A 15,299-nucleotide genomic window follows, 5' to 3' on the forward strand; every position below is an offset into this window, starting at 1 on the left:
CTATTTGCTTAAAAGTTCCAGAGACTATGAAGATTCATCCTGTTTTTCGTTGCTCTCTTTATGAGCCATTCCCGGAAAATCATTGTCAAGGCTGTATTTTGCCTCCTCCACCACCTGTGAATGTGCAAGCTGAAGAAGAACATATTGTTAAAAAGATCTTGGACTCCAGAATCTATTGGAATAAGCTGCAATACTTGATCCAGTGGAAGGGGTACGGCTCTGAGGAGAATTCTTGGGAACCAGAAGAAAATGTTCATGCTCTTTGGCTTACAAAAGAATTTCATCAGAGATATCCTAACAAAACAGCCCCTAGGACATCCTGGAATAAGGGGAGTACTGTCAGGATTTGAACTCAGAGACTCATGTGACCCAGGCAATAGCTCTTCTCATTGAGTCATCTGAGATGTCGGACAGCGCCACTGCTGAATCTGTTGTCTAGCTTCTCTTGATTTTTGCCTGATTAGTCTAACCCTTTTGACTTCCTATACAGGCCTGAAATTTGTACTTCCTCATTTCATTCATTCATATTCTGCCTATAGTCTTGTTCCTTGTTGCCTCTCTACAACCTGTTGCCGCTTATCTGTGTACCGAACCTGGACTGTTACTTGACTACTCTTCCTATTAGCACCATCTTCCATGATCGTTTCAGACACAAATCTACTACAGACCTTAACACAAGGTGTTAGTTTGGATGAATGTCTTGAAATCACAAAACATTCCAATAATAAAACCAGGGTAAATTAGTAAAGTAGCGAGGGGTTATGTACTCTGGTGTTACCACAGTTTTAAAAAAAATTGGTCTTTAAGTGAATCACATGAAAAAGTATTAGGCAGATTTTTCTTCTGTGGATTTAGTGAAAATCCACAGTGGAGTTTGCTGCAGAGTGCAAGGGTAAAATCCTCTGAAAATGTACATTATTTATAAGCATGCTGATTTTTTTTCCTGTTTTGTGTGGGTAGAGGTTGAATAACTGCAACAATTTTGCCACTTCTGAACTCTGAGACTTAGCGTGAAATTTCTATTATCAGATTTATTGATAGATTAATGCCGAATTCTAGTTGAAATTGTACCAAAAAGAGGCCATGCACTAAATTCATTATGTGTATTAGACACTTTTTATACCTCATTTGACAATGTACCTAGAAAAAAGGGGTGTGGCTAAGAGTTGTAGAATTTAATTGGCAAAAAATACTGTATGTATAGTACGCCAGTCACGACGTGTGCTAAAGATAAGATTTTAACATGTCTAGCAAGTTATGCCAAATTTATCATGCCACGTGCACCATTTTGGTAAATTTGATGCAATTTGCGCCATCACATAAAATTATCCATTTTATGACACTATTTATAAATCCCCCCAAAAGTTTCATGTTAGTAAAAGGGAACATGAGTAAACACAACAAAATCTATTAAATTATTACTGCATTTATCAAAAGGTAATTATTGTTTCATAAAATGTCTGAGATGTCAAAGTGACACTTCAGATGTTTTGATTAGGGAGGGTCTAGCTGCTGAGCCCACTACCGATCGGTAGAAAAAAGGGGCACAAGCATTCAGCTTAGTACTATGGGGGGGGGGGGGGGGGCGTTTCATACAACACTCTTATTATAAAGAAAGTTGGAGTAAAATACTTCTAATTTATCAGGGATCGCACGCCTCTTAATAAATTAGGTGCATCTCTGGCTGATTGTGAACCAGAAAGGGAAATCTGCGCCAGTTATGAGCTGGTGTAGATTTGCATCATAATTTATCGTAATTATGATACATTTTCAGAAAGTGCTGTGAAAATTGCGACTTTTGTGCTGTTTGCGACTTTTCTACACCAGAAAACTGGCATAGAAAAGCTTATTAATTCCCCCTTTGCCCCTTCGGCTTTGTTCGGCTTTCCTAGGAATAGGTGGTGTTCACACCGTACAGGCTAAATACCTTCAATGCACTCTTATACTGTTTTGCTGTAGCTTTCACAGCCGCGAACAGCTATTCCTACTCACCCCTCGGCGTCCGCGGCCATGGATCTCTGAGTGCTGGCCGTCAATCTCCTTCCTAGGAGACGCCAGCACTCACTTCTGCTCCACTCGGGTGTGTCCCGTAGGGTGTGCGTGCATGCTCGTGCCCAGTCTTAAAGGGCCAGTGTACGCACATGAATAATATCACAAATTAGCCCTAATCACTCTGGACTATAAAAGGGGCCCTGCCCTTTCACTCCCTGCCTGAGCGTTTTCATATTCCTCTGTTAGTCTTGAAAATGGTCCCTTAGTGTTATCCAGTTCCCGTGCCCTGCTACCTGTATCCAGTGTTGTAGTTGTTCCTGTGCCCGCTATAGTATTGGAGTTGAGTTCTGCCATCGGCCACGTTTTCTGTGTTACACCACGTCTGGTGTCATCTGTCTCATCTGCATCACCTGCTGTCAAGATCCCATCTGTGCCTGCCGTTGCTACTGTCTGGACTATCACAGGTACCCTTATGCTTGGACTATATATATATTAACTTGGTACACTGTAGTTTGGCCAGTTGCCATCCCGCTACGGCGGTGCGATCCAGTGGGTCCACACACCCACAGCTCGTGACATTTGCATTGCAAGGGTTGGAAAATGAAGGCAAAATTCTACAACAAATATGCGCCATTTAGAAAAAAGTTGTGCTCTACTGCTAGAATTGTAACCATAACTATCTTCTTTTGGTTTCCACATTTGAAAAGGAAGAAAGTTTATACTTACGTGGCAATAGTGATGAGAAGCATATAGGAGGATTTGAATATCAGGTAACCAGCGTAGCACATCCAGATATTAATGCTATAGTCCATGAGAAACAGGCTCCCAGCATTGACCGCTGAGAAGATGGCAAGTGCTAATTCTCCAGTCAACTCCCAATTCACTTTCACATAGCCAACAGATAAAGAAGAGAGAGCGCCTGATGGGGGACAATGTTATATCAAAGTTCAAACAAACATCATACAAAGGCAATAGACTAACTGGGTCCTGAATAACTCCGATCATTTACACATCATTGTCATACATTATACTGTACTAATATAATTTATATTTTCTTCATATATACAGCAATATAGCAGTGCCCTCCGTACTTGTTTAGCCACACTCACAAAACGACCAGTTCTTAAAAATTTGAAAGCATTATACAATGTAAACATAAGAATGTCCTTGACAAACACTGCTCTCCCATCATCAGAAGTAATCGCCCTTGAGAATTCATCACCTACTATGTAGCCATAGAGGGAACCAGCCAACCTTCCGGCATGTGCCACTCCTGATTCTAAATGCAGCCAATGTGGCTGTCGTCTGGCAGCTAGTCCCAGCCCTCTTTTAATATGGCTAGCAACCTTAGTGACCTTATTACCCACCATGCCCCCTTATTTGACGTCACCACCCGTTCTAGGGTCTTAAAGAGGACATGTTAGGCAATCTCACTGACATTGCCCATTTTGACATCATCACCCCTCTGATGACATTGCATAGACTGGTAACCTACCGAGGACTCATCAACCCATATCCCTGAGAGTACTCGCTCCCGATTATGTCACCAACGCAGTGACGTTGCATACCACGATGTCACACTACTTCACCTGATATAGAACTTTGTAAGGGACACACCACTGGCCTCGTCCACTCCTTGGTGCAGCAGTTCTAGCAATCAATTTATAGGACATCCACACCCGAAACTTCATTACCTGTTCTAAGGCCTTAAAGGGTACCACCAGCATGTCATTATACTGGAATAAACATACTCCTCTTGAAACTATCCTTTAGCATTTGGTCTTAAAAAAAAGAAGGTATAATACAGCGTGCGCTGTATGTAAATTCTTAGAGCAGAATCTTGAGATAAGTCCAAAGGCTTCCTTGCACATGCTCAGTCCTCAGATAAAGCCAGTACATCTGGACTTCTCTCAAGACTCATCTCTGGTAATTTATATTCTCTGGTAATTTACATTCAGGGAACGCTGTTTTATAACTTCTTTGTAGAGAAAATGCTAAAATTGACAGTTTTGAGCAGGGCATGTTTAGGTGACATGCTGTTTGTTTAGTGCCCGAAAATCTAGTGACAAGTTCTTTTTAAAGGGGACCCATCATTGTGCCCATTATGACATCACCACCTCTGGGACATCATTCACACTGATATAACCACATGCACTGGTGTCCTACATGGGACCAGCATGTGCCACCCATGCTCCCAGATGCAGCCACTGTGACTGTCTGACACCTGTGAAGAGTTCCTGCGATCAATTTATAGTATCAGTATCCCTTGTGATATCACTGCCTACTACACTCCGCCTCTGACATCACCAGCCATTTGGGCCTTAAAGGGGACATGTCAGGCAATATCACTGACTTTGCTCATAATGATGTCTTCACCCTTGTGATGTCATCTCATGCACTGGTGCCCAACAATGGCTTGTTTCTCACCTGTTTCCTAACAGCTCACCATTTAAATATTGATAACGTTTTTTTTATAGATTTGTAGTGTTTTGGACAATAACACTATATTAGATAATAGCTCCGTATACAATTATTGTATGTTCACCATTAGTAAATAAACTGGTCAGCTTTCGTGTTTCTTTTCCCATAAAAATCATTGAAGCTCTTGCCATAAATTAAGGCATTTAGAACTGTGGTGGCACTGCAGGCAAAGTAAACACTTACTGCCCACAGATTACAGATCGCTGAGGTTTCCAGCAGTGGGACAGTTTGTGATCAACTTATTGTCAAGGGACCTTTCTAACAAGTAGGGATTGTCCAAAGCAGAGAACCCCTTTAAAAGAAGCCTGTTACTTAAAAATACTAGACAAAAATCTATGCTTGGACACTGTAATCTGAACTATTACATTTTAGATGTCCAAAATGTTTAAACTTTGGTTTGCTATTTTTGCTGGCAGTGGAAATGTAATTGAAACAAAAAAGTTCCTGATATGTTTTGATTGAAAAGATGGATGAACTTATTATTGGCATAATAAAGACCCAAGTTTGTTGTACGTATATAATATTATGGTTACGTGGGAATTCGTATATTTCCTGCTTGGAGTAATGTTTCGGCACCCATGGAGCAGTCTTATTTTTTTCTTCTCAGCCCACAACTGGAATTTTTGGGATTTAGCATTTTTCAGTTTTGTATGATCTCTTGCTGCGAATATTCTGTAACAATAACCAGATGTGTCTCCATTTTACTTTAGGAACTAATGTTTTTGGAGACCGAGGAACTTTACACATTGTGTTATTTCAATCTTAATGCAGTATGAGCCTTAACTAACTAGACGAATCCAGAGGATGGAGAATTTGGAGCATATGAGCCATAAGACTGATTCTTGTTCTTTAGTCCTTTATGTTATGATGATAAATATTTTCTCATTGGACACGATTATATAATGTATTCTTTCTAATAATTGTAGGCTGTTGTGCCTTTGTTTCCTCAGGTCTTACATGTCTACTCATGATACAATCCATACAGTTGCAAGAACAAGTAAGTGATCCCTTTGGAACTCGCTCCAAGAGTACCATGGGCAATGCTAAAAGAGGTGAGAGAGAACCCAAGGGTAACACCAAAAGACCTGCTGAAGACTCCACAAACTACAAACTAAAAAACACTGAACAAGAATGGTGTTCATGGAAGAAAACTATAAAGAAAGCCGTTGCTGAAAAAAAAAAAAAAAAATGGCATCCCATCTCAAGTTTGTTCAAGACCATCTGGGTTTTCCACAATGCTTCTGTGAAAATGATCTATGGACAGATGAGACATAGTGGAACTTTTTATCACAAATACACAACCCTAGGTTTAGAGGAATAAGAACGCTGCTCAACAAATACCAAAACCTCATCCCAACTGTGAAGCAGGGTGGAGGGAGCATCGTGGTTTGGGGCGGTTCTGCTGCCTCAGGGACTGGATGCCTTGTGATCATTGATGGAACTATGAATTCAATGGTGTATCCAAACATTTTACAGGAAAATGTAAGGGCAGCTGTCCATGATCTCAAGATGAAGAGACCTTGAGTGATGCAACAAGACAGTAACCCAAAGCCCTCAAGTATACCAACTAAAGAATGGTTGAAAAAGAAGATTTGTGTTTTGGAATCGCTAATTCAGTCCTGACCTTAACCCTCTCGGGTTCACTTACTTTTTATTTCAACTGTATAATGCTGCTAGATTGTTTTTGAACCCTTGTGAATTTATGCATAAATTTAACCTAAAATGTGACCAGATCCTCATCTATGACATAAAAATAGATACATAGAGCCCGATTTGAATAATAACACAAAATAAGTATGCTTATTCTTTCATTTATTGATCCAAATGATCTGGCACACATCTCTATGTTGAAAGAAGCGTGAGACTAATCTTTACTTTAAAGAGGTTCTGTCACCAGATTCTAAGTGCCCTTTATTGTACATGATGTGATCGGCGCTGTAATGTAGATTACAGCAGTGTTTTTTATTAAGAAAAATGATAATTTTTGACGGAGTTATGACCTATTTTAGATTTATGCTAATGACTTCTTAATGGACAACTGGGCGTGTTTTATTTTTTGACCAAGTGGGCGTTGTGAAGAGAAGTGTATGACGCTGACCAATCAGCGACCAATCAGTGACCAATCGGCATCATACATTTCACTCCATTCATTTACACAGCACATAGTCATCTTCTCTCCCTCTGTCAGCCTGCCGCAGATGACAGCTTCAGGGGTTTGAGACCTCTGCTCTAGATGATTTATAAAATGGCTGTCTGTCTCTGTGAAATGTTGTCATGTTGTTAATAAAATTAATTTATATAAAAAAAAACAGAGGGTGCATTTCTATGGACTCATTTGTGGGCTATACCATTTTTTTATTTTTAGACAGAGACAATAGCACTGATATAAGAAAGGTATGTGAGCAGAATTTTAAATACGTGTATATTAGAAATCTGTATGATTTCCTATTCTATAAATAAGTTAATAGAAAAAATAAAAAGTGGACAACCCCTTTAAATCTGTGCAAATTTTTTATGCTGCAAGTGAATAGAATAATTTAACTAATTTACAAAGCGATCATGACTAGATTTATATAAGGTGGTATTGAATCCTGCATAACCCCTTATGCACTTTAAAAATAGCATTAAGAATAAATAATTAATTTCTTTAAACTGTATAACAAATCCAATCCACTCACCCAGAAATGTGGCGACAGCTTCAACTCCTCCATTGTAGATAGTGGAGTTCTGGGCAGGTTCCACATGTTCCCAGAGAACCTGCACATAATTTATCACTTGGTTGTATCCAGCGGTAGCAAGTGCCCACCACAAAGACCAGTATAGGAGCTGCGTTGAAGAGTAGCATTCTTTTATGTCTTTACACAGGAGCCAGAGAACTTTACAGAAGTTTGGGCTGGGATTTTTCTTTGAGGCCTCTGTCTCCGATTCCGTACAAAGCACTTCTGGGTTATTACTGGTAACTTTTGGATCTTTGGAAGACTCTCCAACAGAGTCTCCTATCATTTTTTTGTGGAAAAACATACTCTTTCTTGGCATGGGGAGCACCAAGGAGGACACAAAAGCTATTGAGACACTTGCCAAAGTGATTACATTGAGGTAGTAGTAAGATATTCCAGCTAGGGAGACCAGAAGCTGCCCCAATACAGAGGCAACAGTAAATCCCACCAATGTTATGCTGCGGCAATAGCTGGTGACCTTCTGGTAATGTTCTGTATCAACCACACTGTAGATGTATGAAAAATAAGCCACTTCGGTGGCAGTGACCATGCCATATACAAATTCCAGGCCTTGCATGGCAGGAACTCCACGGGCAAAGAGCAAGAGGACCCATGAGATTATGTAACTCAGGCCCTGCAGGATTATGACTGGTTTGTACCTTAAATAGTCTGTGAGCAGGAATACTGGAAACAATATTACCAAGTAGCTGTATGTCCATACTGGGAACACAATGTTGGTTACCTGTGAGATAAGTAAATAAAGAACATATACTTATAGCAGTTATATAAAAGTGTCAGTAAAGAGAAAAAAAGAAACGGGCAAGGGCAGGACAAGACACACGCCACAAGCCATAACTATATGAATAACTATACTGACTCATATTGTTAATATTATATGTAAAGTTAACGGTTATGTCCACCTTTGCAACCATTTTTATGGCTCTAACGCATCTAAAATAAAAAAATGAAGAAACTTTGCAAATAGTTAACATACCGGTTTGTGTCTATAGCTCCTATGCAGACCTATGTGTCTCCATGTATATATAATATGTATACTGTATATAAAATAAAGTCCTTCTCCAATTTAGATCCAGGACCCAGTACAGCGTTTCCAGAGGGTAAAAATTATGCACCAATAAATTGATACATTGGATGTATTAGGTGTAAAAATAAAATTAAACATGCAAATGCATAGGAAACAGATCATTTTTTTGCTTTTTTTTTTCTGCACTGAGTAATAAGTAATATTTGTTAGGGTCAATTATGCTGTTAGGGAACATAATTATCCGTGTCCTTTTCCAGAGATTCCCTATGGTTTAATGAAGATTCAAGGACGTTCCTAAGATGGAAATATTGATGGCCTATTTTTAGGATAGACTATAAATATTTGATCGGTGGAGGTATGACCCCTGAGATCCCCTCCGATCAGCTGTGTGCATTAGGGCTAAGAATATTGGGGTTAGGCTCTGTTCCCATAATGTTTGAGCCCTACGTTCAGCGCTTGTGCCAAGAAAACTCCTGGCGCATACGCCAAACATATCTATAGGGCTCCATTAACCCAATGAATGCCAAAATGGTGTCCTATTGGCTTTCCGTTGAGTGGGTTTACATCATTATAACTTTTTTTAAAACTGTATAGAAAAGCATAGTCGACTACGCTTTTCTTTACAGATGTATCCTGCAAAAACATATACTGGCAGGTATATGTTGTCTTTAACATGGGAGACTATTGTAGATCGGCATACCGTGGCAAATGTTGCAGCCTTCCATTGGAGGTATATGTCGGGAAAGCCTCCTAAAGTATATGTCTGACAGAAGACTCAAACCTAATGGGAACATGGTCTTCGTGTTTAAAGTGTCCCTCCAATTCAATTAAGCGTGTAGAGAAGTTAGTGCACACGGGGGCGGTATTAATTAGAATGGAGCCCATGCACAATTCTCTCTGGGCATCATATGGTTGCCTTGACAACTGTACCACCTAGCATTTTCCATATCAGATCGGGCGGAAGATTAGAATTGGAGAGACACTTTAAGGCCCAAAGATGTCGGATCATGAAGTGGTTAAACAACAGATATATAACATTTGTCACCCAACACATAATACCGCCAGTAAATGCATAAAACATTTTGCTATTTCAGCAATGTGTGAACTATTAGGCAATATTGCTTACTAAGTGCACCTGACTGTGTTCCCTGTATATGGTCCTTTATCTTTGGAGTTATTTAACATTTACTACTTAATAATCTGTTAAACAAAGAATTTCCTAGACTGAGAGTAAGGTTTATAACTTGTAATAAGTAACTTCCACTGAATCTGCCGAGCTGCACATCAGAAAGAATGCATTGTGACGATAATGCGGAGGAAAGAATGAATGTTCCTTCATAATCATCTGTTTTCTAATTGGGCCAAGTGTAACTTTAGAAACTTGTTATACTTGACGGAGATTTACATAAGTGCAGAAGGAGGACATCCATGTCACTTTACTTATTCTAGGTTATGCAATTGAGGAAGTGCTGGTGATGGCGATATGCCATCACTTTATCAGATGGGAAAACCCCATTAACTATATACATTTTCTATCAACGTGTCTATTAATAAGATTTGTATAAACATCACAATCTAATGTCAGGACCTGACGATTCTATAGAGATCAGTGGTATTACATAGGCGCTGCTCATCTCTTCCTTCACCTGTGCCAACCACTGATGGTGATAGGGTTCTTCAGCATCTCCAGCATTTATTATGCAATTCTGTGCCCCAGCTGCTGCAGAACAGCATAATACACTTCATATGGTGCAGGATGAGGGATTTTCATATTGATCAATCTATGGTGGACAAGAAGCTTATCTAAAAAAAGAGGTTCTGAAGCAGATGAGGTGTACGATAAGTGTTGGGCTTTAGTGAATGGAATAATAACATGAACGTGCCCAATTTGGAGATTTGCCCGTGTGCTTCAGCATGGTAGTTATCTATTCTTGCAATTGTTTTGTTTGCTTTATGGGACTTAAGCCAAAAAAATAAAAATATCTGGCAGACCTAATGAACAACTTGTTAGCAACAAATTAACTTCTTCACTTACCTGCTCAATCGTGAGATTGTGTACAGGTCCAGTCAGATACGGGGTGAGGAAAGGCTCTGAAGGTCTCATGTAGGTAAAAAATCCATATATGCAGAGGAGAACAGTGGGGTATGTCCAGTTATCATTATCTCTCTTAGTACATAATCCCATATCAGACTGAATCTCGAGACACAACTGAGTTAAATCTTCAACTCTTTCCACACTCCGGAGTCAGTAATCTGTACTCTGCTGGAGAGGAGGTTAAAGTACATTGTTATGGATTACATGGGAGGAGCAGTGATACACAATGGAGTTAGGATTACAAAGTGTTAAAAAATCTCCTTATAAAGTTACATAATTGTTTCCTATGGCAAAGCTAACATAAAATTGCCATTCTGCAAAAAATTCATAACAGGAAAAGTGTCATTCAAGAAACAGTAATCCGCTAGGCAACAAACTAGGAATAAAGACGACTTCACCTATTGTTTTTTGGCATCAGTAGCACACGTCAATACTTGAAACTTTTTAATATAAATTATCTGAGGGAAAGTGACCTCTTCCAGCAGTCTGTAGTTCCTCTTTTGGAGGCTGTCTTGTCCCAGGGTACCAGGTCCCTCACCCATCTCCGCCCCTGTGCCTACTTCTCCAGGAAGTTTTCGCCCACTGAGAGTAACTATGATATTGGCAACCGCGAACTCTTAGCCATTAAATGGGCATTTGAAGAGTGGCGCCACTTCCTGGAGGGGGCTAGACACCAGGTAACGGTCCTTACCGACCACAAGAATCTGGTTTTCCTAGAATCTGCCCGGAGGCTAAACCCGAGACAAGCTCGATGGGCGCTATTTTTTACCAGATTCAACTTTTTGGTTACCTATAGGGCTGGGTCTAAAAATATTAAGGCCGATGCACTGTCGCGTAGCTTCATGGCCAGCCCTCCTTCGGAGGAAGATCCTGCTTGTATTTTGTCTCCCGGTATAATCATTTCTTCTATTGATTCTGATTTAGTCTCTGAAATTGCAGCTGATCAAGGTTCAGCTCCTGGGAACCTTCCTGAGGACAAGCTGTTTGTTCCCCTGCAATACCGGCTAAGGGTACTTAGGGAAAATCATGACTCCGCACTATCTGGTCATCCAGGCATCCTGGGTACCAAACACCTCATTGCCAGAAACTATTGGTGGCCTGGGTTGCCTAAAGACGTTAAGGCCTACGTCGCCGCTTGTGAGGTTTGTGCTAGGTCTAAAACTTCCAGGTCCCGACCAGCGGGCTTACTACGTTCGTTGCCCATTCCCCAGAGACCCTGGACACATATCTCCATGGATTTTATCACCGATTTGCCTCCATCCCAAGGCAAGTCGGTGGTGTGGGTGGTAGTAGACCGCTTCAGTAAGATGTGCCACTTTGTGCCCCTCCAGAAACTACCCAACGCCAAGACGTTAGCTATCTTGTTTGTCAAACACATCCTGCGTCTCCATGGGGTCCCTGTCAATATTGTTTCGGACAGAGGGGTACAATTTGTTTCTTTGTTTTGGAGAGCCTTCTGTAAAAAGTTGGAGATTGATCTGTCCTTCTCCTCTGCCTTCCATCCTGAAACCAATGGCCAAACGGAGAGGACTAATCAATCTCTAGAACAATATTTAAGGTGTTTTATCTCTGACTGTCAATATGATTGGGTCTCATTCATTCCCCTCGCTGAATTTTCCCTTAATAACCGGGTCAGTAACTCGTCAGGGGTCTCCCCCTTTTTCTGTAATTTTGGGTTTAATCCACGGTTCTCCTCCGTTTCACCTGGTAGTTCCAACAATCCCGAGGTAGAGGTCATTCATCGGGAACTGTGCACAGTCTGGGCCCAGGTTCAGAAGAACCTAGAGGCGTCCCAGAGCTAACAAAAAACTCAGGCTGATAGAAAACGTTCTGCTAACCCCTTGTTTATGGTCGGGGATCTGGTGTGGTTATCGTCTAGGAACTTGCGTCTTAAGGTCCCGTCCAAGAAGTTTGCTCCCCGGTTTATCGGGCCGTATAAGGTCATTGAAGTCCTCAATCCTGTCTCCTTCCGGCTGGAGTTACCCCCATCTTTTCGTATACACGACGTGTTTCATGCCTCCCTCCTTAAACGCTGCTCCCCGTCCTTGGCTCCCTCGAGGAAACCTCCTGTTCCCGTTCTCACCCCTGAGGGGGTGGAATTCGAGGTGGCCAAGATTGTGGACAGCAAGATGGTCCAAGGCTCCCTCCAGTACCTGGTCCATTGGAGAGGATACGGGCCTGAGGAGAGGACTTGGGTACCCGCCCGGGATGTTCACGCTGGGGTATTGGTCAGGAAGTTCCACCTTCGTTTCCCCACTAAACCAGGTCCACTTAGAAAGGGTCCGGTGGCCCCTCATAAAAGGGGGGGTACTGTAAAGGATCTGCCAGGCACAGCTTCAGGGTTAACGCTCATAGATAATCAGTCTTCACCTGAGTCTATGTCTCTGAGACTGACTCCAGCTTCCACCACTCAGGCTAGCAGGCTTAGGAGTGGGAGAGCCTATCGCAGCCGGGCCAGACTCAGCTAGCTCCCGCCCTCTGTCTATTTATACCTGCCTTTCCTGTTCCTCCTTGCTTGTGATTCTTTCCGTGTGGTTTCCTGGCCCAGCTACAGCTCCTACTATTTGATCCTGCTCCATACTGACCCTGGCTTACTGACTACTCTCCTGCTCTGCGTTTGGTACCTCGTGCTCTCCTGGTTTGACTTGGCTCGTTCACCACTCTGGTTGCTCACGGTGTTGCCGTGGGCAACTGCCCCTTTCCCTTTGCTTTGTATTCCCTTGTATGTTTGTCTCGTGCACTTACTGAGCGTAGGGACCGCCGCCCAGTTGTACCCCGTCGCCTAGGGCGGGTCGTTGCAAGTAGGCAGGGACAGAGTGGCGGGTAGATTAGGGCTCACTTGTTCGTTTCCCTACCCCCGTCGTTACACTTGTTCTGCTTCTCTGACGGAGCAGAACAATGGGAACCCGAATGCTAATGTGAACAGGACCTAACTGTAATTGTGTATCCTATGAATGTAAATAAAAAGATAATGAACACAGATCGCTGAGACACTGTCTTATTATCTCCCATCTGTGTCCATGATTCGCATTTGTTAAATTCATCCTCACGTAATGAATTTCTTTACAAGAATTAATGATCCTTGTGATCTTCCTTTTCCCTTCCTTCCCTCTTGAGGCCAACCATGATCAAGGGAAAAGAAAAGAATGATGTTGGATCCAGCATGCTCATCTGTGTATAACCTTATGATGTGCAATAAAATATACAGGTAGCAGATAGTTCCTTGATTTCTAAATGACACTAAAAATAACTATGAACAAAGCTGTTTCCTTATTATATCTGATTCCGTTACCACTCCCAGCACTTAATTTACCATTATCAGCATACGTAGATGACCACGTAAAGGGGGATACAAATAATGGTTGACTTTTTGTTTTATCGTTCTCTATTAATTTCATATACAATATAAACCCAATCCCTTCCCAAACTCAAACCCCTAGACGAGCAGAGGAATAGGTAAAAACCCAAACACCTTTCACCTTTTTTATTTTTTTTATTTTTTACAGAGCAACATTTAAAATTCTAGTTAGGGATTGTATTTTTCTTGAAAAATATCTCTTTATTCGTGCTATGTCTTCTCTCCAACTTCAGAAATTATTTTACAAATCTGGTCCAACTCTCAAATGATGTGTACCTCTACATAGGTCCAATGACTAGTAATATGTTTCTATGCCAAGTATAGTAGCTATGCATTGACTAGCTTTTTTTTATTATTAGCTTTGGACACATCATCTTGGACGAGCATCATGATGAATCGTATGGCCAATTAAAAAAAATATGCTCTGTCTCTATCCGAGGAACTACCTATATAGTTTTATTTTGTTTTTAAATCTGTATACTTCCAATTAACCAGGTATTGAAAATTATTTCTCCACGGATAATCTAACAGCAACTACTTTCTATTGATTCTTCTGGATCTCCCTACAGCACTTGAGACGGGAGATCACCATCTCCACTAGGTATGCCACCACTTTATTGGTCTTAGGCCTCATGTGCACGGCCGTGATTTTCGGTGCGGACAGCAGCGGAGTGTCACCCGCAAGCCGCCTGTAAATCTCGGGCCGTGCACATGGCCGCGTCCATTATTTCCTATGAGCCTGGACCGCGGAACACGGCCGTAATAAGGCTTGCCCGTTCTTTCTGCAGTCCGGGCTCCTGGGTCATGCGCGGACCGTGGAAACCACGGTCGTGTGCATGGCCCCATAGGAATGAATGGGGCCGCAATTCTTGGATCTTTGGGGGAATTGCGGCTGCAAAAGCACGTTCGTGTGCATGGTGCCTTAAAGGGGATGCCTGAGACTTTAACCCCTTCCCGTCACAGCCATTTTCTGGATTTTCATTTTAATTTTTTCCTCCCCACATTCCAAAAGCCATAACTTTTTTATTTTGCCGTTAATTGTACCATATAATGAATTGGGAACATGGAAAAAAATTATTTGTGGGTGGAATATGAAAAAAACTGTGATTCTTCCATTTTTTGAGTTGTTTTGTTTTTACGGCTGTCACCGTACGGTAAAAATGGCATCTTAACTTTATTCTACCGGTCAGTATGTTTACAGCTATACCTAATTTATAAAGTTTTTTTAAATATATTTTACTACTTTTACAAGGAAGAGACTAAGGCTGGATTCACACGAGCATGTTCGGTCCGTAAAGGACGGAATGTATTTCGGCCGCAAGTCCTGGACCGAACACACTGCAGGGAGCCGGGCTCCTAGCATCATAGTTTTGTACGACGCTAGGAGTCCCTGCCTCTCCGTGGAACTACTGTCCCGTACTGAAAACATGATTACAGTACGGGACAGTTGTCCTGCAGGGAGGCAGGGACTCCTAGCGTCGTACATAACTATGATGATAGGAGCCCGGCTCCCTGCAGTGTGTTCGGTCCGGGACTTGCGCCCGAAATACGTTCCGTCCTTTACGGACCGAACATGCTCGTGTGAATCCAGCCTTAGGCCTCATTTACACG

General features: G+C 41.6%; 1 protein-coding gene across 1 annotated transcript in view; it reads right to left on the bottom strand.

Moving 5' to 3' along the window:
- The window catches only part of SLC19A3 (solute carrier family 19 member 3), a 33,369-nt gene extending 22,880 nt beyond the window's left edge, over nucleotides 1-10,489 (bottom strand). The window contains exons 1-3 of the mRNA XM_075863923.1: nucleotides 10,271-10,489; nucleotides 7,152-7,932; nucleotides 2,719-2,911 (exon numbers count right to left, since the gene is read on the bottom strand). Coding sequence (XP_075720038.1) covers nucleotides 2,719-2,911; nucleotides 7,152-7,932; nucleotides 10,271-10,420 — 1,124 coding nt within the window. The 5' untranslated portion in view covers nucleotides 10,421-10,489. The remainder of the gene's footprint in view (nucleotides 1-2,718; nucleotides 2,912-7,151; nucleotides 7,933-10,270) is intronic.
- Nucleotides 10,490-15,299: the final 4,810 nt, after the last annotated feature.

Source organism: Rhinoderma darwinii, chromosome 4, assembly GCF_050947455.1.
Source record: "Rhinoderma darwinii isolate aRhiDar2 chromosome 4, aRhiDar2.hap1, whole genome shotgun sequence".
Classification (NCBI taxonomy): Eukaryota; Metazoa; Chordata; class Amphibia; order Anura; family Rhinodermatidae; genus Rhinoderma; species Rhinoderma darwinii.